Source organism: Macrobrachium rosenbergii, chromosome 10 (assembly GCF_040412425.1).
Source record: "Macrobrachium rosenbergii isolate ZJJX-2024 chromosome 10, ASM4041242v1, whole genome shotgun sequence".
Taxonomy (NCBI): Eukaryota; Metazoa; Arthropoda; class Malacostraca; order Decapoda; family Palaemonidae; genus Macrobrachium; species Macrobrachium rosenbergii.
The window spans coordinates 25,922,553-25,950,052 of NC_089750.1; the positions used below are offsets into that span (position 1 = coordinate 25,922,553).

The window sequence follows — 27,500 nt, forward strand, 5'->3', positions numbered from 1 at the left end:
AGAGAGAGAGAGAGAGAGAGAGAGAGAGAGAGAGAGAGAGAGAGAGAGAGAGAGAGAGAGAGGAGTTGGTTTCGACGGCTGTATAATTCCTGTCGAATTCAGGTAGTACTTATTAAGGGTATTTGTGGCATAATATCTGTGAATGAATACCAAACTTTGCACTTTAGCAGTCATGGTGGAGATGGGTTGATTTCGACCTTACGGACAGAAAGTGAATTCGACGGGAATATGTACAACAGAGTCGATATCGACTTATATATCTCTTGATCGATTAGTGGACATGTCTCTGTCACTTCTGTATCAAATATAAAAGGATAGAGGTTCGGACAATGGTCAGGCCAGAAGCACTTATGTATACAGAACTCCCTTTGAGTGTAAGCTATTCTCAAGGTAAAGTGCAATCGGTATCGAAGTGTTTGTGGGTTAATACATGGGATAATATATATATATATATATATATATATATATATATATATATATATATATATATATATATATATATGTATATGTGTGTGTGTGTGTGTGTGTGTGTGTGCGTGTTGACGTAAATTCAAAATCATCCAAGCGTTACAAACTTACCAATCAGCTATCATGGCGGAGCTGGGTTAATATCGATTTTAAATACAGGACTTTAATTTGACAGGCCTGTGTACAGCATAGTTGACATTATCTTATACGTCTCTTGATGGCTCATTTGTCAAAATCTCTGTCTATTGTATCTAAACCGTGCAACGGTTCGAATCCTGCCATTGACGAAGCCCATAACTCCTCTTGGGTGTAAGTTATTTCCGAAGTAAAGTGAATTGGATGTAAACGATATTTGTGTCTTAATGTTTATGATTATAAAAAGGCATGCGTTTGTGAAACTTCGCCAAGTTTCACAAACGCATCAAACAGCCATCATGGTGGAGGTGGGTTGACATTGATTCTGAGTACAGAACCTGACTTCGACAGGCATATGTACGGTAGAGTTGATATTAATTTATTCCTCCCTCGATGGATCAGTGGTCAAAGTTACTGTTTATAGTTGTTTCTGAACCAAGAAACGGTTTGAATCCTGACAGTGATGAAGCACTTATGAAATGCAATTCTCCTTGGGTGTCATTTATTCCCAAGGTATAGTTAATTGGATATTTAACTTTATTTGGAACCTAATATTTGTGAATTTACAACAGTCACGCATGTATTAGTGACACATACACACACACATATACACATATACATATACATACACAAGTATACATATGTCTGTGTGTATGCATGCCTGTGTGCATATATATGTGTATATTATCTGTCACTAATGCACACGCATAATATAATATAAAATGTGTGTGGATTAGTGACAGATATATATGTATATATATGTGTGCGTGTGTGCGCGCGCACGTTCAAACATCTGACACTTCAAAATGACAGGATATTTTTAAATGTTAAAAACTCATCATAACTTTTCAATAACTGCTAAACTTGCAACAGATTTTGGTTTCATATATTCTACTGAACAGTTACCTATAGATATTCAGTACCGAAGATAAAGCCTATGTGTGCTTTTCTCTAACTATTACGAGAAAAAATTACAGTAAATCAATAAGGCGCTACACTAGACTCGATTATGAATTGCCTCTTATACGCTGGCGCAGGACCAGATGGCCAATGAAAATGGCTGGAAAATGTAAATACTGGTTTTATTTACTTTCATTCTGGACACACAGAACACAGACTTCATTTTCATGAGCTACAGACAAATGGAAAGCTTCAAGTTAATGTTCATGCAAAGGGATAACCACTTCATATTTCGCTGATATAATGAGAGTGGAAATGATCAACTGTATAAATTGTTGGATAAGAAGCAATATGCATACAGATGGATAAATACGAAGGTCAGGAAAAGAATTCCTTATCTAAGACACTTTCATCAGAAACTTTCATGAAATTACCCATCCGTATAAAAATAACATAACCAAAATATAATGAACAATGTATTCTGTCGGAATTAAAATTTAAAGGTATGGCATCACTTACGACAATTAGTTACTAACCTACATACTTAGGTAAAGCTGAGAAAGAACTCAAACAAAAATGAAATGAGCTAACGACTTTCGTGTAGCCAACATAAAAAAATATGACATTAAACAAAGATACGCACAATTACATATATGCACATTTTTTTAGAGTTAGCATTTTAATATAATGAAGATTAAAGTTTTAGATATTTCATTGAGATGAAATATTTATATCTTTACTTATTTATGGTCATTGTCAAATCAAGCCGTTTAAGACAAAGACACGCCTCGCCTTAAACGATCTACTCTGACAGTGACCTTAAATAAGTAAAGAAACAAATATTTCATCTCAACAGAGTAACTAAATCTTTAATATTACCGTCACAAGATCTTCTCCTATCTAATAAATAAATATATAACTGAATAAATATATAAATAAATAAACTGTGGAAAAAAAATGAGATGCTTTGTTTTAGTTTGACTGAACGGCTGATGCATCCATGAAATCTTATCCATATGGAAATACTATTGTTTGTTAATAACTGCAAAGATGATGGCTAATTATCAGTAAAGCTCATTTCAACGAATGACCGGTCTCATACTTATGACAAAAAACACTAGTCAAAACGTTTCTGGCGGAGTGAGTGTGCTCGTAAATGTGTATAATATAATTTATATATATATATATATATATATATATATATATATATATATATATATATATATATATATATATATATATATATATATATATATATATATATATATATATATATATATATGAAATAATTACACACTTGTGGTTCCTTCTTAAAAGTAACAAACCTCTACAACACCACGCAGACGTAATGGAAGCGAAAGGTCTCCCTAAGCTACTGCATTAGGAGTCGACACACGAACAGAAGAGAGCGCCTGTTACCACTGATTTACTCACCAAATGTCGTTACAGTGAGAAGGGGTCGAATGGGCGAGTCTGCGGGGACCACTTGGTGGGGGCTGGTCCCACCCACATCTGCAATTATAGCAAAGAAAAGAAAATAATAAGAAAAAGGGTTTTAAATAAAACCAAAAGCAAACATCAAGCTGAAAGCCCTTTTTTGCTTTTAAACTCAAGGGTCAGGGTAAAGCATGACTCAACCTGTAGTATTTTTCGTAAGTACAGGTGTCGTCATCATCAACCAGAGTCAACATAAGTAACATTAATACACATAATTCACATCCTCGGACAACAAGAACACATTTCCAAAACGATAAGAGATGTTGTAAGTAGGGCATACCATACATGTACAAAACGATCGGTCTGGAGGTCGTATGTCATACCAGGGAAGCACTGCATGAGCACATTCAGTTAGCAACCATTCGGTATGTATGCAATGCTGATAAAAATCTGTATGAAATTATCATAACAAACAACTATGGAATGGTCAAAACTCAGCAAGATTTCTATTATAGCCGTTCCATGTTTTACAATTCTTTTAAAACTATGACATCTAAGGGCACCTGGTAAACTGAAATGCATGCAGGCACTGGGTCACAGGTGTTCAGCAATATTCATATGAATGTGTTTCACCAGGTGAGCATGTATAAGAAGAGACGTCATCAAAACACTATTGACGAGTCACCCAAAATGAAAAATACGAACCATGACAAAAATTGGCTCGAAAAATTGGTGGTGACAGTTTCTCAGCACGAGCTAAAAGGGGACATAGGTCAAATGATTTCCAAGGTCTATTCTACAGGACAAAAATTATATAAAAATATAAAATGGAACAGGGAGCCAATTGGTAAAGTCATACTGCAAAGTTCGTTGCTAAAAAAGTTAGATTTGAAAACTGTGAAAATGGAGATAAAAAAAAAAGGCCGAAACACCAAATGAATAATGGCAAAAATTTTAATATTAAGTATTCGTAAAAAAAATGGCGTTTATAGCCGTCAAGAAAATTGGGGGCAACTAAAAAATTCATGATTTATACCCTCTGCAGAAATATTTCGAAACATTCTGAAAAAAGTTGAAATGTAAAATATAAAATTTTAAAAAAGACATTAAACGTCCCAAAAATCTAAAGAGAAAAAATGCAGTTCTAAAAGCTTCACAGGTACACATAAGAAATAAAAACAAACTGTGAAGGAGGTGACGTTCAAAGTCTAAAAGAATCTCAGAATTGCTAAAAATGTAGAATGGCTTGATACTTCGAATGCAAAGTGCTAAAAAAGAAAATAACACGCATTAAAAAATGCCAAGCTTAAAATTTGTATGCAGTAAAATGACATTCAAAACAGTAAAAGATAGCACAGAGAAAAGGATCATTTTCAACATGATACGACTTCAAAAGGGTAAATAAAGAATAAAAAAGGACAAGGAAAAAACTGACAAGCAGGGGAAAGAGATTCGTAACAGCCAATAACATTAGTATGCGAAGTACAGTTCAAGACCGTTTATCATAAACATGTATTTTTGAAAAATATAAAACAGCAGAGAAGTAGGTGCACAAAAAATTACTTTCTAACGTAACTATAGTTTTATGGCACGAAGAGTATACATGGAAAGGAGTATACGAAAAAAAAGAAACATCGAAAGTTGTAAGAACGGCATAGTCTTAACTTTGAATTAAAGGAATATGCAGAGGAAGTACGACAAAAACAAGATACATAGGAATGTTGTTCAGTAATCTGAACTGTAAGAAAAGAGGAAAGGAATGTTTTGATAAACACTTTACAAAACGTTTGGGTTTTAAAAAATAGACATCAGAAACAAAATCAAGTATTTGTAGAAATGTACAACAGATATGTCCATAGATGCACAGTTCGAGAGAAACACAGTAAATACAGAACTAAAGCGATTAGAACAGCCGTAGAGTTAGAAAACAAGACTCATCTCAAGATGAATAGACATTATAATTAAAAGTAAATTATACTTTTTGGCGCATGAATTATGCGATGTGGAAAGTATCCTCACAATGATACGCAATAACTAAAAAACATACAAATTTAAGGGCAGAAGAATGGATAAATATTTCCAAATCTATATCTGTTAAAATCCTGACAGTAAAGATACCTTAGTAATAATACATAAAAAATAACAAAGAAAGTAATGTTTTCAAGATGCAAAGTCAAAGTGGAGAGAGAGAGAGAGAGAGAGAGAGAGAGAGAGAGAGAGAGAGAGAGAGAGAGAGAGAGAGAGAGATAAGGGTGGCTGAAAACCTGCAAGAGACGGAGACTACGAGAAAACGATTCGTGTTTCTGCTAATCTTCAATGATATAAAAGTTGATATGGTTATATCAATTAAATAAAAGAAAATAAACAAATACTTTGATATCAGAAGGAAATTAATCTTGGGAATCTTGTTTGAGAATAAGAACTAGCTTCTAAAAACTTAAAACGCTGAGAAAAAGAAGTGGTATTTGGGCACAAACAAGTACTGCAGAAGAAAATATTGATTTTTAATATAAAAGCCTATGAAGACATAACAGATCTTTAAAAAAATAATAATAAAAAAATAAATTTCAAGATAATGGTTTATCAAGCGGCATAATCACAGCATGAGAAGAAAATGTATTCTATAATGTTTAATCCAGTATGCTAATAAAATTACGTGTATCAATACAATCATAATGAAACGACGAGTTTTTGCTATGGAAAACATGAACAGGAAGAAGAAAGAGGACCTTAAAACTACATGAATCATAAATAAGCCGAGCAAGAGACGATTTTTAACAAAAAACAAATTAATTAATGAAACCTGTTGGGAGATAAAAAAAAAAAAAACAGAACTATAAATAGCGGAATGGAGATATTAGGGAGAAGCTTTCAGAAAACTGTAAAACGGAAGAGAAAATTGAGAGATGGATTTCACTCAATATAAAACTCGAGTTCACAAAAAAGAAATAGCTTCCGGAAACCAGAAAAATGACGATGAGAATCATAACTGTTTAAAAATTCATAGCTTTGAAGAAAAGTTCGAATTTTTCAGAGTTACTAATCATGAACTCGAAAATGGAATACCTTCGGAAAAGAAAAGCGTGATTGGGGACATGGGAGAAATGCATATACTTCAAGAATGGCAAATGTACTTTACGATGATATATAGTTTGAGAAAACATCATAAATTCAAGTAATAAAAATATGCCGTTGTTAGCGACAGAAAACTGTCTTGAGATGGGCATGCTTCAACTTAAAAAGATCTAAAATGTCGCCTGCTCATTCATGAAAACACACCACTGGTTTAAAAACTTCAATTCAAAATACAACAGTCGAAGAAAAAAACGTGGTGAATAACAGATAAAGTGAATGTAAAAGATGCAAGAGTAATTGTAAATGACATGCACAACAATACGTTCATGTACAAAAGGTCTTGTGCCAAGAAACCAATTAAAGCAAGCTGGTGTAAATAAGGAAATGAGAGCATCGAGTTCTGAGATATAAGGCACTGAGTGGGAAAGATGAATGTCACAGCGTTTTTTCAACGTAAAAGCAAATGAAAATTCACGTTTTCCCTCAAGTTTAACATGAAATATTTCTCAACGGTATTTCGAACGATCGTCACCAAAAGGAAATAAAAGGGAAAAGTATATGCTTAACTAAGTGAGATACAGTGTTGTTCCGTCCAAATAACCTTATTGCAAGGGTAACTACTTGCGGGATGATGATTTTAAACAACCAGAATCGTAAAAATACTAACATTCTTAGAAAACAAATTTACAATCGATCAATTTTCAACATAAGGATGAGCATTACCTTCCGCCTGCTTTCTTAATGCAGTTACAGATCACACAGTGGAACACTCAAGCTAAATTTGGGAACTACACTGGAGGTAGCACATTCATTTAAAAGATTAACTTTTATTCAACGTGAAACAGTCGGCATAAATTAACTTGAGAAAATGTTGAACCAGTTTTTAAATTCCAAGGTAAACTTGTATGCAAGCAAGCACAAAGTAGATCGTTTTCATTTAAATACGGTCAGCAGTTTATCTGAAAGCATCCATTGATTACTGCGTAGATCTGGTTGTAATGATTTATAAAGAGACACATTTCAATTCAGTATACAGTATATCGCTTGGTTCTAAATTCTGCAAATATTCGTCAGGAGATGCATATTCCGAATGTCCTTCTACCGTTGATCACAAATCATTTTGTAGCGCTGTTCTCCTGTCATACGTATCGAGACCATTAAGACAACGTCAACGTCAATAAAAAGCGAACAGAAAATTTTTAACATAAAAAATATACTCAACTAATTTCTCGTTAATTTATTGTATATCAAACTATTATACATTAATCATATTAATGTTCATTAATTTTTGAAGCCCAACTCATTCCGTTCAAAATATGATTTTATTGTTTATAATAATAATGAAAAAATTTAATTACTTTAATCAATTTTTTTATAGAACATGAAATTCATTAGCTTGATTAAGCCCTTACATTATTTTTCTTTGACGTTAGATCTTTTAATCTAAAAGCACTAATGTCTTTCTTAGTCATCATACCAATACTGGGACTTCTTTTACATTATAGGGTTCTTGGGGTTATGTCTAACAATACTGACATCTTTCATCTTTCAATTCCATTTTTACTGTCTCTACTGACCTCTCATCTTTGAATAATTTCATAGTAATCCTTTGTATTTCATCACATTATGGCGTCATTTCCCCTCATCAAAATATGTCATCGTAATTTGTGCAAGGACAGTTAATATCACTGAAGCGAGAAAATACTTTCAAAAACAAAGGATTAGTTCGTCGAGAGGGTACGCCCAATCTTTTCTTCGACTGGTTTTCATTTGCTGTCTTTCTCCCTAAATTTGCTTGAAAAACGGTGTCCTTCTCTTACTCAGTCTAACACCATAAACCCTAATACTAAGAACTGTAGTTAAAATAGAACCAAGATCTTTCTCTCCATTATTCAGGCGTTTACTTTTTCCTTTCTTCCTTACAGCATTTCATAGTTTTCCAAAAAAAAAAAAGAAAAAAAAATTTCACTCATTTTGAAATATATAATATAACTTATCGCGATCCGTCAATCCCATCGACTCGTTTTGTTTTATATTGAAAATCTATTATCAGCGTAGATAACCGTACCTTTCAAGTCTTCAATTATAAAAGGCTGCTTTTTCTTAAATTTCTATAGGGAACGGTTCTACCATGAAATAATTCCAATGCCCATTAATTACGACTTCTAGTTACCTTTGGATCTAGATTTTCCTCAAATGTTCATGTCAAGGATTATGATTTTAACTCCAGTTAATATCGGGTGTTAGTACTTTGAACTCTTTTTAATGAACAGCTTTTCATTCGCGTAAAACTAACAATACAGAATATAAACCACCGTTGCTTAAAACCCGCTCTCAGGACTTCCACTTTAAGGTTAAGCTGAAGACCTTCGGTTCATTCAAGAGAAATATATTTCTTTTGCTCTTCTTGCCCGAGTCATCTCGTCTGTATTCAGTGAAGACATTTTAATCGACTCAATATTCCTTTACATTCTGACATTGGAGGGAATAGTGGAATAGTCCTTATCCCTCGCTCCATTTAAGCGTGGGTATTCCAGTCGGACCAAAGCCAATAATTTCTCTTTATTCACTTTAAGACCTTCGGTGCGAACATTAATCCTTTAGTGCTGACTCGCGCTCATATCTGAAGGGAGCATTACCTGTCACGAATGAACCTTTAATTGAAAGTACTTTAGTCAATTATTTATGAAGTACCAACAATACTGAAAAACTTCTTTATTATTCTAAAACTGTTCAACTCATTTTTCCACAGCCTACCCTCATTACCATATGGAATATGCTGCATTTCCCATATTCCCAGCTGAATGGCAAAATTCTCAGTTCCTTGACTGATATCGCGTATAGATAGTATGGCCTTTGCGTCTTTTGATAATATACTGAAGACTCAGTGGATCAGGTACGAGGTCTCAATGAATATCAGCATTCTCACCAGCATAGATTTGGGAATATCAAATTACTGAATGACCACACGCCATGAAACATTTTCGAAAGCACAGACGGCTGGTCGGAAGAAATACCAAACTAACAATTTTTACGTGACCTTTCCCTTGACCTTTTCCCCGGTCATCGACAGGAGAACAGAGGACAGCGCTTAGCAAAATGTCGGATTATGTCAGGTGAGAAGAGCGAAGTTTATTATTTAAGATTTGGGAGTTCAGACGAACATGAGTGACGACCAAACGATTTTACCCGTTCGTTAAAAATCCTTGGATGTTATCATAGCTACCTCAAAAGTAACTTATACAATACAACGTTATTATAAGGAAAAAAAGTACAAAATATATGGGAAAACTTTTTGAAAGACGCATAATTGCTGATAACGTGGTAGAAAAGTAAACAATATCGTCAGTAAAACTCCGTTTGAATAATAATAATAATAATAATAATAATAATAATAATAATAATAATAATAATAAGAGCAGATTAAGCAGAAAGAAAAATAATTATGAAATACATCAGTAATGAACTTAGTAGCGATTAAAGCAAAAAAACAAACAAGCAACATACAACAGGTTAACTTCGAAAGAATTAAAAAAAGCAAGCAACCATGACGGTTAAAACACCGACATCATTCACATGACAACTTAACCAACACGAAAACGAGCAAAACAATCATCCAATTTCAAAACACTCGCTGCCGAAGGGCTTGCAAACTAAAGCACACTGATGGGGTCATCACTGTTCCTAACAGCAAACCAATGAAAGTGTCAACGAAAATTTGAGTTATACATCACATGGAAAGATAAGAAACACTTGAAAGGTAAGAAACACTTAAAACACGATTCGTTAAAAATCACAAGGACATTAGCAAAAACATCGGTAAAAACAACATCGTTAGTCGAAGGTAACCACAATTATAAATACGTGCATGCAAGACGCCACAGACTAAATCAAGAACAGACAGCACGATGGAAAGGGAAGGAACATCACGTTAAAATTAAAACAACTATTTCAGCAACGAACAACACTGCAGTCAATATAAGACCATAAAAACACAAAAGCTAGTTTGGTATTAAAACAGAAAATATATGAATAGAAAACAATGAGAAAAATAAAATGGAAAAAGAACGGCACAGTTTCACAGGAAACCGTGAATTTAAACGAACATATTACGGAGTGACAGAGTGACTTATATATTAAGACATACTTTGTTAGAGAGCTGAAATCATGTCTTATGGATAAAGACACCTTATAAGAGAGAGAGAGAGAGAGAGAGAGAGAGAGAGAGAGAGAGAGAGAGAGAGAGAGAGAGAGAGAGAGAGAGAGAGATTTAGGGAAAGTTTTGTTTTGTTATTTACATATGCTGGTTTAAATTTTAGTTTTAAAATCTAACCAAAAAGGGAACCATATAGTTTTATATTTCAGTAGCTGGGGCAGTAGAAATGCATTTGCCAATTTATCCCCTCAACCAAAAGAAAAACTATTCATCAGAGGACAAATACCTAGAAAGAGAGTGTTATGCACAAAATAAAAGTGCCCGTTCTGTTGATTTATTTTCATCTCAGACAAAAGCCACGCCCCTACATGGGATACATACATGCCAAATACTTCCATATAGAGATTACTTTAATATTTTTTTTTCGGGAGTAAATCAGTGGCTTCTCTTTGCCTGACCGGAAAGTTTTGTTGTAGCTTTACAAAGAACTGACTGAGAATCTAAATGATACTGAACTTAAGAAATTTGAAAGAACAACATGAAGGCATCAAATTATACACTTGTAAAATTTAATATAACTCAGTGTGTCACACAGCACAGAAGGAAAGGATGAGGGATGAGGTTGGGTAGCGGTATATTGCGCTAAAAGTTCTAAACTCCCTGATTATAGTACAGGGAATCTGCTTCTGAATTCAGAATTTTCAACATGAGATTTGAAAGAGACAAGCACATGCATCGATGCGCGCAAGCGTATTGTTTTATTCGAAAGGACGTCTTCATTTTTAAACAACAATTTTGGAAGAGAAAAAAATAGAGGGTTAAGTGGAGAGAAGATACATGATACCTTTGGCTACGCAATGAATTAAAATGAACTCTTTTATTATTTGAAATCTTGAATTTCAAGGAAAAAACTACACTGCTAAATTTGACTCTAGAACTGAAAGTGCATCATTTTAATGTTTTAACGTTTTATACCGGTTTTCTACCTGCCAAGGCAAAGCCATGCACTGTAATTTTTAAGCTTTTAGTAATTTTAAAATTTTCCCAAAATCTACCTAAAAACACTTCACCATTTTACATTACATTGCAAATTATATCTCTGAGTCATTTCTAAAAAAATTTCAATTCCACTAAAAATGTCTTTAATTTTATTCTTAACGAATGAAATTTTGTGGCTTCAGTTCCATACTGATATATATTCATATAATACATGGACACCTACGTAAAAATGTATAAATACGCACAAGTATTCTTGAACGTTTTTCATCTATGTATTATAGATATTATATTACCGAAATTCTCATAATCCGTTGTTTCGTGAATTTCCAAGTGGTCAATTTTTATTGTCAATCAATGGATATGATGCCGAAGAAAAACTGCAAAACTTACCAACACATGTACACTTCTTTCTGTATTTCCCTTTACCTCCTCTTACTTCTTCCTTATGATGAACACCATATTCTTTGGAAGCTTGAATTTCAAGTCAGTGGCCCCTGTGGGCTTGTTCCATAAGAATAGGGTTCATCTGAATAATAATAACATTAAATACACGAAGCCAAAGGTTCACCAGCATCAGAACAAAGGGAACGGAATGGGCCGTTGATGTTATACAAAGAAAAAATTGAAATCGAAGACATAACTTTCCCAAGCCATGACATTTGTCAGTTTTATATTTCAGTTCTTGGAATGAAAACAAATGACCATTACAGTTTAAAAAAACATGACAATGACATTATTACCAAAAGCAGTAATAATAGTATGATAATAGTAATAATAATAATAATAATATTAAAAATAGTGCGAGACACAAACACAGAGTAAAAACTAAAACAATAATGAATGTTTCGTCATCATCATCATCATCATCATCATCATACATGTGAAAAGTAAATCTAGGTAAATACTCAACTTACATGTTATGTCCCTTTTGAAATGACTGGCCGTACTTAAGAGCCCCGGCACTCCATAGTGTCAAACTATCCTCCATCCTACAATTTCTAACTAAGAGAAAGACACGAAGGCTCATTGTGAAATTTGGCAAAAGAAGCACCACAGGATATGCCAAGTCAGAAAATGATGAATAGGGAGAGTCAGACAAAAATAATGTCACGTAGAAAAGAAGAAAAAGAAGAAGGAGAAGAAGAAGAAGACATATTGAATTGGAATGGAAGAGGTGGTAAAAGATTTTTCGAAGCAGTTGTTACAATGATATACAAAAACTATGTGTACCTTTTAGAAATTCGACAACACGAAACACGCACATTTATGTTAAAAGGGTTTTTTCAGAAGGAAGACACTGACCCGGCAAATTCGCCCATGAAACACTTATTCTTGTGATCTTTAAATTCTAGTAAACTTTCAAGTAACTTTAAAGGGTCCATCATAATAATATAGCAAGAAATTCTCGAAAATTTTATCATGGATATTTTTTGTTAACAGTTAACTGCACTATGTACTTGACCCGATAAAGGTCCAGCAATAATAACAGACTACGTAACATCCTTTTCTTGCCGTTTGTGACACTTCTAAAAGGCAGATTTGCTCTGGCTATCGTTTCCTTCTGAACAAACTCGATTTTCGCGTTTAAAATAAAGAAGAGAATTTGGTTATGTCACGCTCTACTTAACTCACGCCCCACAGTACATAATAATGACAGTGATATTACAACATTTAGTGTGGTATACATCATTACACAATCTTACGACCAGCGTGTGAGTAAAATATATATATATATATATATATATATATATATATATATATATATATATATATATATATATACATATATATATATATATACATATCTATAATATATATATATATATATATATATATATATATATATATATATATATATATATATATATATATATACATTTTACTCACAAATACATATTTATATATATTATTAGCTATATAATCACAATTAACAATATTCATCAAATAATACCTAATAAGTATCATTTATACCGATTTATTTACAGTGTATACACAGTAACACACCATTATCCATAACGACAACAGCGATGCGACGTTAGAAGTGTCAAGAATTTTGATTTCACTTACAAGAAGAAGAAGAAGAAGAAGAAGACGAAGAAGAAGCAGAAGGAGAGAGAGAGAGAGAGAGAGAGAGAGAGAGAGAGAGAGAGAGAGAGAGAGAGAGAGAGAGGCGACACACAAAATTTACCGTCACATAAACATAACTATTTAACGGTGTCACTGAAAATCCAAAAAGCACACAGTACCAGCAGTGGACATCATCAGTTCGGTCTGAAGGAGACTTGCATGTCCGAACTGGGCTTCCCACGAGGTCAGAGTGTGCGAGGTGCTGGCCACATCCCAGGGATAGGTTGGGGTCAAGGCTGGTGGTGGTAACCCGGATTGTTCTAACTCTACATAGGTAATAATAATGAAAACGAAATGTAAACAAGCTGAAGGAATGATCTGACGTGTGGACTGAATTCCACAAACACACAAAAATAGATAGACAGACAGACAGATAGAAAGATGGCAAAGAATATGAGACTAGTTATTATTCAAACAGTGACATGGATCATGATTCAGAATACAGTGAGAAGCATTATATTCAACATAAGAAAGGAGTCCAGTCTTTCACAGAGCACAGCAATAAGGGAAAGATACTGCGTTTCACACAGCCCTCACACGGAGACCACATAAAAACATATCTTTAAAGAGATACTTAAGGCTAAAAGACAGATAATTCATGACAAAAAGTTAAATTATACCTATGCACTAAAATTCAACCTGTCTCCGGCTACTCATCTTTTATGACCCAAAACTCCAATGGTCATAACGCAAAATATTTCAGTTATATAGCATTCACTTTGATAACAATTGAAAGATGATGTCATTTTTCGTTACGGCTAACAGCCTACTCAACATTACCACTCGCGAAATGTTAGAGATGGACTTCAACAAATGCCTTAAATTCTTGAGTTTGAATATATATATATATATATATATATATATATATATATATATATATATATATATATAATATATATACATATATATATAATATATACATACATATATATATACATAATATTATATACATAATATATATAAAATATATATATATATATATATATATATATATATATATATATATATATATTATATATAATATATATATATATATATATGTATATATATATATATATATATATATATATATATATATATATATATATATATATATATATATATATATATATATATATATATATACATATATATATATATATATATATATATATATATATATATATATATATATATATATATATATATATATACATATATATACACACAAATGTGCAGTAAAATGTTTCACAGTATTAGCTACTTCATATTCGTATATGGAAGATACATTAGCAGCACATCGACTCCCAATATATACTTTGCCCTTAACCTCAATATTGCAAAAACTTTTTCTGCTTTCTGTGTATTAATGCCCTTTCAAAGCCTTTTCATACAAGCTTTTCATGCATTTCTAGATCTTCCTGTTCTCCTTCCAGGTAACATTTGTGAATAATACACTTTGAACCGACAAATCGTCGTCTTTTTTTTTCACATGACCAAACATCTGGAAATTCTTTTCCAATCCTTTCCCCTGGGTCAAACTTTTTACCGCCTTTACTTATCTTCACACTTCTCAACTTAATATAATTCTTCTTATCAGTAAATACTACGCAAACATTTCAACCTAACAGCGTCAACTCTTATTTTTTTTCATTCACACTCAACATCCACATTTCGCTTCCATAAGAAAGAATTGACTCAACAATCTCTTCATACATTCCAACCTTGGCTTCTACAGGCTATTCAAGTCTCTTCCCAACCTTTTGGACAAACTGTGCCATCTTTGTTACTTAACCTTCTGTGACTCACTTTTCCTCTTATCTTACCATCAGCAATCATATCTAATCCAAAATACTTTTACAAATCAGCTTCGATTCTTTCACCATCCGTAAAGAACATTCACTCCTCCTCCTTCATAATTTACAATTACCCTCATGACCTTGCTCCTACTCATATTTTGTCTCAGTTTTTTGATCTGGCAAACATTTTCAAACTATTACCAATTTTCTGTAGATTCCCTTCACTATCCTTATCAATAATGTATCATTTGCAAGCATCAGTCACAATACACTCCAGTCATGACTCAATTTCTTATCCCATAACTTTGCACCTGCATCTGCTGCCCTTTCGCTGAGGACTCATGCCACATCATTCTAGCCCCACCCCATAAGGATACTGGACAGACATGAAAACACACAAACATACTGTTGTCTGAGACACACATCTACGACAAAGCAGTCTCTCTCCTATCTACAATCACTTTACTTCTATTATGAAAACTTTATTACTCTATTATGAAAACTTTATTAATCACCCTCAACAGCTTCTTTACCATACATTCTCATAAACCTCCACAACGCCTCACTATCGATTCTATCATATTTATCTTTTTCTAGGTCCACATCTGCGATATACAGTTTTTTCTTTACTTTCAAATTTGTCACGGATCAGTAAGTATTTAATCCTCACACTCCCTTCCAAGTGTAAATCAACAATGCTATTCCCATATCAGTTCCTTTGTCATCTGTATTATTTTCTCAATCGTAATCCTACCTTACACCTTCCCTGGTATAATAGTAATATTGTCGCATACACACATTATGTATATATATATATATATATATATGTATTTATGTATATAAATATAAATAAATATATAATATATATGTTTACGCACACATAACACACACACACACACACACACACACATATATATATATATATATATATATATATATATATATATATATATATATAAACACAACACACACACACACACACACACATATATATATATATATATATATATATATATATATATATATATATATATATTAAAATGTATATAATACCACATTCACTGCCACGTTCATCCTTTAACTAACACAACATTAGCTGTCTCAGAAAACTACACAAAGACTTATCAGTTGCAAAGACCCGGCCCCCTGCCCCCCACTTCCCAACATCTTGTACACACACTCCCTTCCAGAATGTTAAGGCCCTTCCATCCCAGTATCTACACTTTCTACATCTTCCATCCCCACCCATTCTCTTCACATATCAAACCATCTGAAAACCCTGACCAACTTTTAACCATCTTTTACATTTTCGCCACTTCTACATTTCTCATTCTTAAACTTATTCTCACTCCATATATAAGGCTGCAACTATTTCTTTTACTTTTACTGAAAAGCCACATCTTACATCCAGAAAGGGGGTTGTTGGCTCGTCAATTCCTTCGAATATTTCTACTTAGGCTTCCGAAGATACTCTTCTCTTCTTCATTATAGCGCATATCTTGCTACCTTCCTGGCTTCATTTATTTGTTACGCTTCTCTCATCCTATTTTCATCTGTTGCATTTACTCCCAGTCTTCATTATTCATGTTGACATTCATTGCTAAATTCTCTTGATTTTGAATTACCCTCATAGCCTTACTCATACTAACAGGTAGTTCAAAGATTTTCCTCTTATTAACACTTTCAAACTACCTCACGAGACCGTACAGCTCCTCTCCACGATCCTCGGTCATAACTGCCTCATCAGCTAGTGCCGGTCACTCAACACCAAATTTAAGGCCTTTTTTACCCCCACAATTTTACTCATACACCTGATGTTCTTCGTGACTTCTTGCAGCAGTCTAGCCTTACATGTATTAAATAACAGGGATATTCTTGTCATTTCAACCTTATGATGCTATGTATGCCACACAAAACTTTGTCCCTTTACTATGAAATTTAACATATATACAATCGATACACGAGACCTCTCCCTTGTTTAAGCTCCAGTTCTTCACCTATTAATATTATACACATACCTACGTAGAAACAAGAGCTGCCCAAAATAATGTCTTCTGTTCCAAGTTTCCTAGTTTCCTAATATTGGAAACCATTCTTGTATATTTGTGGTCGTATGTATATTTATCAAGTAAATATATAACTATATTATGCATGTATATTTATTCCCAGCATAAGAAAGTTATAGTTCTCCAATCATGGTAATATATAGCTGACAATGAATAAATATAATAAATAGGAAATAACACTCAAATTAATGTACGATACCGTTTTATCCTTAAAAATTGTCTGAAAATGCTTCGAGCATTAAAATCTTGGGGACGTTGAAACGCAATGACTGATGTTAAAAGTATTTGGTTTGATTTTAATTTTGCGAAGAATACCAAATAATAGAGACGTCCTTAACAAAAGAAAAATATATTTTAACATAACTGCAGGGTTAAGTTTTCCTTGATGGGGCAATTAGCCATACATTTAAAAAAAATTACTAAAGTTACAGGATCAAATTACAGGATATAAAGATGCTAATTGCTCGGCTACATTTAGGATATTGAATTTGTAACAAAAATTTTCATTTTGAAAAAATCATATCTACCAGTAACGGCCTGAAATTTCCAACCATGGTTTATTATCTGCTATCCAGTTTTTTCCAAAAAGTCTTTCAATAGTTCTTGACCCCAACTGAAAACTTGCTAAACTGAAGTTGCATATTTTTTACATAGAAGAACCTTGCAATTTTGTACGATGGCTGCAAATGTTATACTATAAAAAAAATGTTTACCTCGAAAATCCCACAAAGTTTAACACTAAATATGTGTAAATTTTGAAATAAAGCTTCATTCGGGGAAGGTGACCAATCCTATCATTATTTTTCCTTCCGTATAATCACTGAAACTGTCTCAGCTCATTCACAAACGAAATACAAATCCGACTTTAAAGAAATGCCAGCATGACCTGTTCTTCAAATAAAGAGAATAACTGATGACAAATATGATGCAAACTGAACTGTATAAATTAGTTTAAAAAGGTAAAGATTATATTAAATTTTTTTTCTAACTCAGATATGGATGAGACAACCTTTAGTTTCAAAAATTAAACTTGTTACAAGATATTAAAAGCCATTCATGAGAGGTAATTTCCTCTTGAATGTTCACCTTGTATTCAGCATTGGATTATATATTGCATTCTAAGGAACAATCAAGGAATCGGCTGCAAGAGAAAAGTGCGAACAAATTTTCGAAAGGCTTAATTATCCATTTTTCGTGCGTGTTTGCGGTTTGCGCGTTTAAAAAAAAACTTGAAGGATTTGGGTCTGCAAACCCCAAGCACTGGCCATTCAGGGCATTTCACTCAAATCAATGATTGCCTTTGGACTAAACGGACGAAGCTCATCCACCATTTAGGGGGACATTTTCCTCCCCAGTGTGTCCACAATCCCTTACCATTGGAAACAGACTGACAGCGTATGCAAAGACACGTTTCATATACGGTACAAATATACACATACATCTGTGTATATACATACATATTTATATATATACATATATGCAGTATATTGTCAATATATATATATATATATATATACCACATATATACCTATAAATACAAACATACACACACATATGTATATATACATGCACATATATATACAATTATATAAATATATACAGTATACACACACACATATACTGTATATATATGTATATATATATATATATATACATACATATATATATATATATATATATATATATATATATATATATATATATATATATATATATATATATATATATATATATATATATATATATATATATATATATATATATATATATATATATATATATATATATATATATTCACAGAATGTGAACATTATTCAGAAACCAAATTATCAACTTCACATGCAATGAAACGTCAAATGCTTATAGACTCTATGGAAACAATTCTCCCTTTATAAAAACTGCTTCACTCTAATTTCTTCTGTGCTTAATTTCCCTTTCACGTTTTACCCTTGACTCTAATTACCTTACGTTCACCTGACTTCCCTTCATTTCCTATATTAACACTTAAATCTTCGCATATTTTTCCTTTCTTATTATTTTTATGGCTGTGTTAATCCACACTCATTACATTGCTATTTCAGGAAAGAGAAATTCCTAAGTACACCACCTAGAGGACAAAAGATAATATAGTTGACTGAAGGTTCTAAAAAACAAATAAATTTCTGACTCACATCAGGATCGAACCGATCCTGATGTGTGTCAGAAATTTATCTCTGTTCCACACGTGACTGTGTGTTGATTATTTCTATCTTACTCACTCAGAAGGGATAATTCGAATGAAATGCTGTCAATTGGGTCATTGCTGAGTCGGGAAGTTGGAGAAAACACGCTGGTATGCAAGCAGTTAGCTTGCCCAGGTAATTCCTTGGGTGCAGTTGCCCTCAGGTTCCAACTTCTTTTATGACTTGTATGGCCTAGTGGGCAGCGCCCTTGCCTTTCAATTGAAAGACCTGGGTTCGATCCTGATGTGAGTCAGAAATTTATATATATATATATATATATATATATATATATATATATATATATATATATATATATATATATATATATATATATATATATATATATATATATATATACACACACACAAACATACACACACATATATATATATATATATATATATATATATATATATATATATATATATATATATATATATATATATATATATATATATATACATGTATATATACATGTAGATACATGCGGCAAAACACTAGAAATTGGTAATTAACTTACGGAGAGAACAGGGAAAAATAAAGTACTAAAAAAGAAAAAGAAAAAAAATGAAAATAACATGTCAAGATGTACAAAAGCTTCTTCTAAATGGAGGGCTAACGCTAACGCATAAAGAAAAAAAATGATGGCGCTGATAAACGAAGGAGAAGTTATATATGAAAAGGACGGAACCAGGAAAGGAGGCATAATTTTTAACAAACGGGAAACTCCTTCCGTAAAGAAGTTGCTAAGTAAATAACAACTTCGGCCCGAAGGCTGCGCGCTATTTCTCCCTTTAGTGGTCGAAGTTTGGAACGCACGAGCCCCTTTTTCAACTCTCTTTTAATTCCTCTTTCTTTCTTAGAGCTGATTAATATTTATCATCACCTTCCGTCTTGCGAAGGGATGTTTAGTTCCATGACGTAACTGTTGATCATCTCTGAACTTTCAACGAAGCCTCCTCACTGCAGCAGAATAATGTGTAATAACTTTAAAAACAGAACACTTCCGCATATTTTCATATAAGTACACAATCGCGTTTGTATATGCAGGCAAAAAACAAGCGCAAAACAAGCACATACAATACATACATGATTGCACTGACCTGTGGACACAGAGAGATAGATGAACATGTATTAAAATATAAATGTTCACCATCATAAAAGCCAGAAATTAAAGTGAAAAATATCTATACGAATTATAATGTTTTCCATCGTACACGTTCAAAAACAAACTGAACTTCCGCCAATATCAGGCGCTATTAAACTGCCATTCACCAGTGGTGGATATTTCGCCAGAATTTCATAGTCCTCAGGCAAAATAAATCACTTTAATGTTTCGATTGTAACCTGATCTTACGGAATTCCAAGTCCTTACTGACGGCTGCAATGGTCACCTTCTGAAAAACAGGCGGTGCAGCTGGCTACAAAGAAAAGATTTCAAGAAAATAAATGAGAAATTAGAGAGGAGTGAAGTCGGAGAAAAAAAATCACTGGAAAGAAAGTATAAGAAAGTGAATTGAAGAGAAACCAAAGAGAAAAGTTTTGTCGCAGGGCCATGTAAAGTAAGAGGCCGAATTGAATCAGAACTGCATTTCAGAAAGATTCTTAAAGTAGTTCCAACTTTTGGAGATTTCTTTTTGGAACAAATAACTCTGAAACTTTTTACCCTTGCCCAGATGGAAGGCTTATTTTCCACGTTACATTGCCAGTGGATCTGTTCGCCGTGTATAAACTACAACATTTCTTTCTTTTGAGGACACCTCCTGGAAAGATTTCGCCAGAATTTACCTCTGTCCCATTTGTTACTCCTGGCTGCTCGTGTCTGTAAATTACACATTTTTCTCGAAAATGATGACCGCTTTCATATGAAAACTTAAAATGTAATTTTTACTGTAAATCTTAATGAGCTTTTATTAAAAGACCTTCAAAGTCAACCAGAAATCAGCTTAAAAACATATGATGAAATATTTTACAACGTATAAAGAATAATCTCGTCATCATCATCATCATAATCATCATCATCATCATCGCCTACACCGACGCGTTACCCAAGAGGCCTTTATGAAATTTCGCCAAAAAAAAAAAAAAGGCAAGTCAAACAATGGGCAGCCTGAATCAAACAGACTGAAAATGTATACGAAAGTAAGATTATACACAGGTTTAATACGATCTGTGTTGTTAAACGGACATGAATGATCATATGAAAATAAAACTATTCATAAAACAAAAATACTTTGTCGATTAAGGAAAAAGCCGTAAAAATAAACTACACGAGAAACAGCAAAGAAAAAAAAATCTGATGAAAATAAGTAACCAGCCAGGTGAAACTCATGTGAGCCTCCTAAAAAAAAAAAAATTGAATCCAGTTTGAAGTTCCAGCGATTCAATTATTTGATTCGGGAGTTTATTCTAAAATTTGGTCAAAGTTAGGATAAATGTTCCACACTGCGTGGTATCTAACCACAGGGATAGCTGGACGGCAGTGCCAACGATTAATACTAACATTTGCAATAAGGAATCTACTGTAACCCTATTACAAAGGAACGTTTCTCCTACCATTTGTAGGTAATGAGTAATTACTTTGTAAGCAAAGAACTCGGCATTTCATTGCGTTTTGAACAACCTAAACAACCTATTATTTAGAGTGGTTCGGATATCAAAAGCGTGGTTAGTTCCCAGTGAACAGTATTTAGTTTTGTCAATATTATTTCTGTTCTTGAAAAATCTACAATGTTTCCATCTTCAAATAGCTACTTAATCAATGCGATGTAATAGAGATAATTCAAATAAAGAATAATTGCTCTGGAAACATGAAGATAACAGATTTGGCCTCGTGATGGAACATAACGGGGCTGGCATAACCGCGAGTATAGTGCATACCACTCTTCCGCTTACTAAGTACAAAGGATATGCAAGAAATTGTCCTCAGTAAATGCAAACTTACACTGGAATGACGAAAAAATGCATTCAGTAAAAGACGAGTTTAATCCTAAGGAAACGAACAGCCATCATTTTCAACAGTGTTGCTATACAGGAACAGATCTGTACAAAGTACTGTTCAGTCTACATAGCCTCGTGTTGAACGACTGATTATAAACAGCAACTACGGTTTCGCTGTCCTCCTTGACTGACTGCAGACAAACGTAACCTTTCCTATCAGCAACTACAACTTAAAACATTCGATCGATTATGGTCTGAGGAAAAGATTATCAAGTCATTTGTTAAAATTGCCACTTTAGCTCATTTTCTTGGAAGTCAATCTTCATGGTTAACATTTTTTCCAGATTTCTTCAGTCCCCGCCATCAGCTCTTCACTCAGATAAATTTTAACGTATTTTCTCAGTATCAGCTAAGGGGATATATCTGCTAGAATGAACATGTTTCTCTTTCCAGGCTGAGATGGATTCGGGTTTTGTGTTAAGTCTGTATCCATCTATTAAATACAACGCACATATTCATATCGTGTGTATATGTGTATGTGTATACATACATTATATACATATATATATTATACATACATACATACATACATACATACATACATACATACATACATACATACATACATACATACATATATATATATTTATATATATATGTATATATATATATATACATACATACATATATATATATATATATATATATATATATATATATATTTTTTTTTTTTTTTTATGAATACCCATCAACTCCCTGATTCGAATTCTTGTGCGTTGCGCACAAAGTGTATCCGAAAAAGCAAATAAAATGTTATTTCATTTTTAGAATCAATGATTGGAAAGGAAGTTGAAATTATCATGCACATAACGAGAGCTTCGTTATGTTTTATTGGCTGCCACTCAAATTGACCACCTCTAAAAAAAGGCCACGTTCCCAGTGACTGAGAGAAGGTTGGGGGGCGGGGAGGGGGGGGGGCTGTTCGGCGGGAGATATATGGAGACATGGTGGAAAGCTACGAGGGAGGGGACATCAAAAGTCTCCCTGATGAAGCGTGAAGTGCTCCGAATTGGCAGAGATCATGATTGCCGGAATGTACCACCTGGACGGACAGGTATTTGGCGAAAGGCCACACGCTGGATTTTGATGGGGACGGTGTGAATTCATAGGTCATGGCGGTTTTATGGAACTTGAAGGGAGTTTTTACCTCTCGTAGCGTTTTGAAGCGACATTTTTCAGGAGCACTTATACGAAAACCTTAAAAGTCCTAAAATTTACTGTAAGCCCTTACTACTGTTTTTTTTTCATATAGTTGAATTTAAGAAGTGAATATTTGGTCAATGTTGTATATGCAACAAGAAAAACATATGCAACTAGAAAATTTCTGATAACCAATGTGTGCCTATAGACATCAGAAGGACGGCTGGGTCTACCTCTATAGCTGAATATATTTGCTTGGGGATGACGTGTATATACGTGCACCAGGAAATGAAAAAAAAGCAAAATGGCTATCTGATAAGGGAATAAACGGCATATAAAAATGATGGAACTCGACTTCCCAGGCTCAAGATCTTTTCACAGTTCTTTTGGAATCTTTGATCCCCTTTCTTACCGAAATCCATACCGTCAAATCGCTTTGTATTTTCCCGCTCAAGCCTCAAATAATGCATCCCTTTCCGTTCTCTCTCTCTCTCTCTCTCTCTCTCTCTCTCTCTCTCTCTCTCTCTCTCTCTCTCTCTCTCTCTCTCTCCTTTTACTTCCTTCAACGGGAACTTGGCATTTGGAATTTACTTTCCTCCTCCAAATCAAAAGGGACGAGAAGATTTCTGGAAGCGGGGCAAGATCTTCTATTTGCAAAACTCGAGGACAGTGGAGGTTGTTGGCAGAGCAAGATGTGGGTGAGTACTGGTCATGTCGGTCGGGAGAGAGGCATGATGAGGTTGGCATCATCCTACCTGACAGTTGGGCGATCATAATGAAATGATGTAGGTCTTGAATAAATTTTCCTACACTATCAATTTATCAATAAAGATAATGCCATTATTTTACATACACTTGTATATTCTTTAAATTTATACATAAAGTTAATTCTATTATGTCAGCCATTTAGGTTTTTGTCCTGCTGGCTTTCATTGGCTTTCAAAATAAACAGTTGTAAAAAAAATGGTCACGACAATATGAAACAAAGGAACCAGAGACATGAAAAGCAACTTAAGTAAACGGAATCCATGTGTATTTCAAGGAAACATCCAAACCCACTGCTTTTCTTGCAACATTCACTGGTAAGACGGTTTCCACTCCACTATGTTATAAGCAAATCCAGGTCAGTTTAAAATTCAACGCGATTCTACGAATTGAGAGAGAAAGAGAGAGAGAGAGAGAGAGAGAGAGAGAGAGAGAGAGAGAGAGAGAGAGAGAGAGAGAGAGAGAGAGGGAAATGTCCTGCAGTAGTTAGTCAAATACTTGCCGATATCACAAAAGGCTCATTAGTAAAATAAATAAATGGTCCAAAATATTGTTTATATTTAGTTTAGTTAAATTTCAAGCAGTCGCTACTCCAGTGAGCAAATTACATGAACAACTTACAAACAAGATACACACACTCACGTACACACACACACACACACACACACACACACACATATATATATATATATATATAAAATATCCTAGTTGACCAATCTGGTGCTGTCCGGAAAAACTCTGAATGACATGCGATAAACTATCTCTATCTCTCTCCCACTCTTCCCTACCACCCTCAAGTTTACCTGTCATTTCTTCTGTCAGTTCATCGAAATTGAAACTGCCGTTAAAACTTACGTGTAGACAATAGTTTGTGGGCGGAGACAGTCCACCCACCAGAACAGGTGAACTGATGGTATTACCTAAATATCTTCTGACCGACTGACAGGTAATTGCATGTGTGGATAGGTTAGCGCCAATTTCGTGACAGTTTGCCGCTGTATTCCATCTGGGAAGCATCTCAATGCTCTGATCAGAATATGAATAAAATATGTATAGGCTTATTCATTTCTCTGTTAGACCTTTCATCGCTATTTGTAGGCCGTTATAAGTCCAAATCATACAATAAAAATCTAAAACAATATTTCCATGCGATACAGACAATTTGGTACAAGCCTAGGCCAATGATGTCTTTTTATGATATGTGTTACTACAATGAAAGTTAACTTCACTGTCCAATTCACAAAAACTGTACCAACCCCTCAGTTCTAATTTAAGCTCATTCATTAATATTGTATGAGAATAGACGTCTTTTTTTAATAAGAACATTTAGTCTATACTCTGTTATGCTTTTTTAATTTTTTCTTATTATCAAGTGAATTGCTGCAAGAGTTAGCCTTCCACCCCCTCATCATATTAAGAAAAAAGTGGCAAAACACTTTCCTATATGGCTAACTTCAACTCGTGATACATATTTTTTTATATTGGTTTTAGGGATGTTTTTAACAGAGCATAATAAATTACAACTCATTATCTTTATAATGACATCAAATTCCTTAACGTAGAATTGTGTACAAAGTTACACATTCGGCATCTATAAACTTGGTCAATTCTTACAATAATGTAATCATGAATCAAACAAATATCTTTCCCTTCTTGGAGGAATGTTAGGCAATCCGTTATTTATTGTTTTGAATAAATATGCTTTGATAAAAGACAGAAATGAATATGTATTATTCTAATATAACCATAAACAATAATTTTATTTTCCTAAATGATGAGAATACTATTCCTTACTGTGCATGATAGCATCAGCAAAAGGTATGAATTGACGTGTTGTGTAAGCTGTGAGCACTTTGAGTTTCTCAAAGTGCAGTAGTTGCCATTTCTTAATTTAATCCCTGTTTGCATCTAATACATTACCCTCTAAGTGCCTTCCGGAAAAGATTTCCAAATGTAATGATCTACATTCCTGTAAAGTTTTAATCTAGAATTTTCAGTCATTATCTTCCAGGTAATCAGTACCAAGTAACGTGAAAAGAAACTTATCTTCCGTATGTAGTGAATTGTTCTTCCCTCTAGGCAATAATTTAGTAATAAACCTCATACATAAGGGATAGATTTCATTCTAGAGAGTTTGTGTGGTACCCTTGAGAGAGAGAGAGAGAGAGAGAGAGAGAGAGAGAGAGAGAGAGAGAGAGAGAGAGAGAGAATGTTTGGTGGTGGTTTCTGCTGGCTGAAATCGTTGTGTTAAGCCACTACTACACATGCGCGGATTCTTCTTCGCTTACTACACAAAGAAATTATCGATTTAGGTTCTCAATGTAGATTTTATCGAGCAATAAACAAAAATATTAATTATTTTCATAAATTATGATAAAAATTCATGTAAATTCTGATCAAAAACTGATGCTATAGGGGATTTATTGTTGTAGGTTAATCATACTTCTGGCAGTGCCAGAAGAAAAGGTGAAGCATCAGATGAAAAATTAGAATAAACCCAGAAAACTGAAGGAAAAGGTGACGTATAAACCAAAATTTCATTTGTTTTGTCACGGGGTAGGGGTGTAATTTTGAATTAAAAATCTTTCTGGGGTGACATAGAGCCCCGTGCGCAAAATTTTGTCTGGGTCTGTCAAGCGGTTCGGATTTCTATAGTGGACAAACAAATACACAAACATTCACTTTTATATATATATATATATATATATATATATATATATATATATATATATATATATATATATATATATATATATATATATATATACACTTATCCCCAAGGAACTGAAGAATCGAATTAGTTGATTCGTACAAGTATTGGAGAATAAATGTGACGGATATAAGTAGGATGAGAGAAGAAATGCATCATAGAACAGGTGAAGCTGGGTGTGTCTGAAAGTTTGGGAAAATACTTGACTTGTCTTTGGATGCCAACGTGGTAATGTGTGAAGGGATTATTAAGCCAACTCTCCTTTATGGAAGTGAATTATGAATGCTGAATGTGAATAAAAGAAAAAATGTTAAAAGTTTCTCAGATGAATTGTTTGCACAATATATGGTCGGCCGTACAGTACTCAGAGCTTTAAAATGAGAAATGTGAAGAGATGCAAAAGTGGCAAAAAAATTAGCATAGGTGATATGCTTATTGATCTGATGTATGAAAACTTGACTATAAAGCCAAGATCTGGGACATTTTCAGCCATTTAGCGGTTAAGAAAGTGAAAAGAGGGAG

General features: G+C 33.6%; 1 protein-coding gene across 16 annotated transcripts in view; it reads right to left on the reverse strand.

Annotated features, from left to right (window-relative positions):
* wake (wide awake) overlaps positions 1 to 27,500 on the reverse strand; it is a 1,231,097-nt gene that overhangs the window by 242,893 nt on the left and 960,704 nt on the right. For 8 of the 16 annotated variants that reach the window (XM_067110037.1, XM_067110036.1, XM_067110048.1 and 5 more), the window contains one exon: positions 2,938 to 3,015. The exons of 2 other annotated variants lie outside the window; for them this stretch is intronic. In XM_067110037.1, the coding sequence (XP_066966138.1) occupies positions 2,938 to 3,015 (78 nt within the window). Of the gene's footprint in view, positions 1 to 2,937; positions 3,016 to 13,416; positions 13,564 to 27,500 lie in introns of all 16 variants that reach the window. 6 more of the 16 variants (XM_067110032.1, XM_067110039.1, XM_067110038.1 and 3 more) reach the window with 1 other exon arrangement.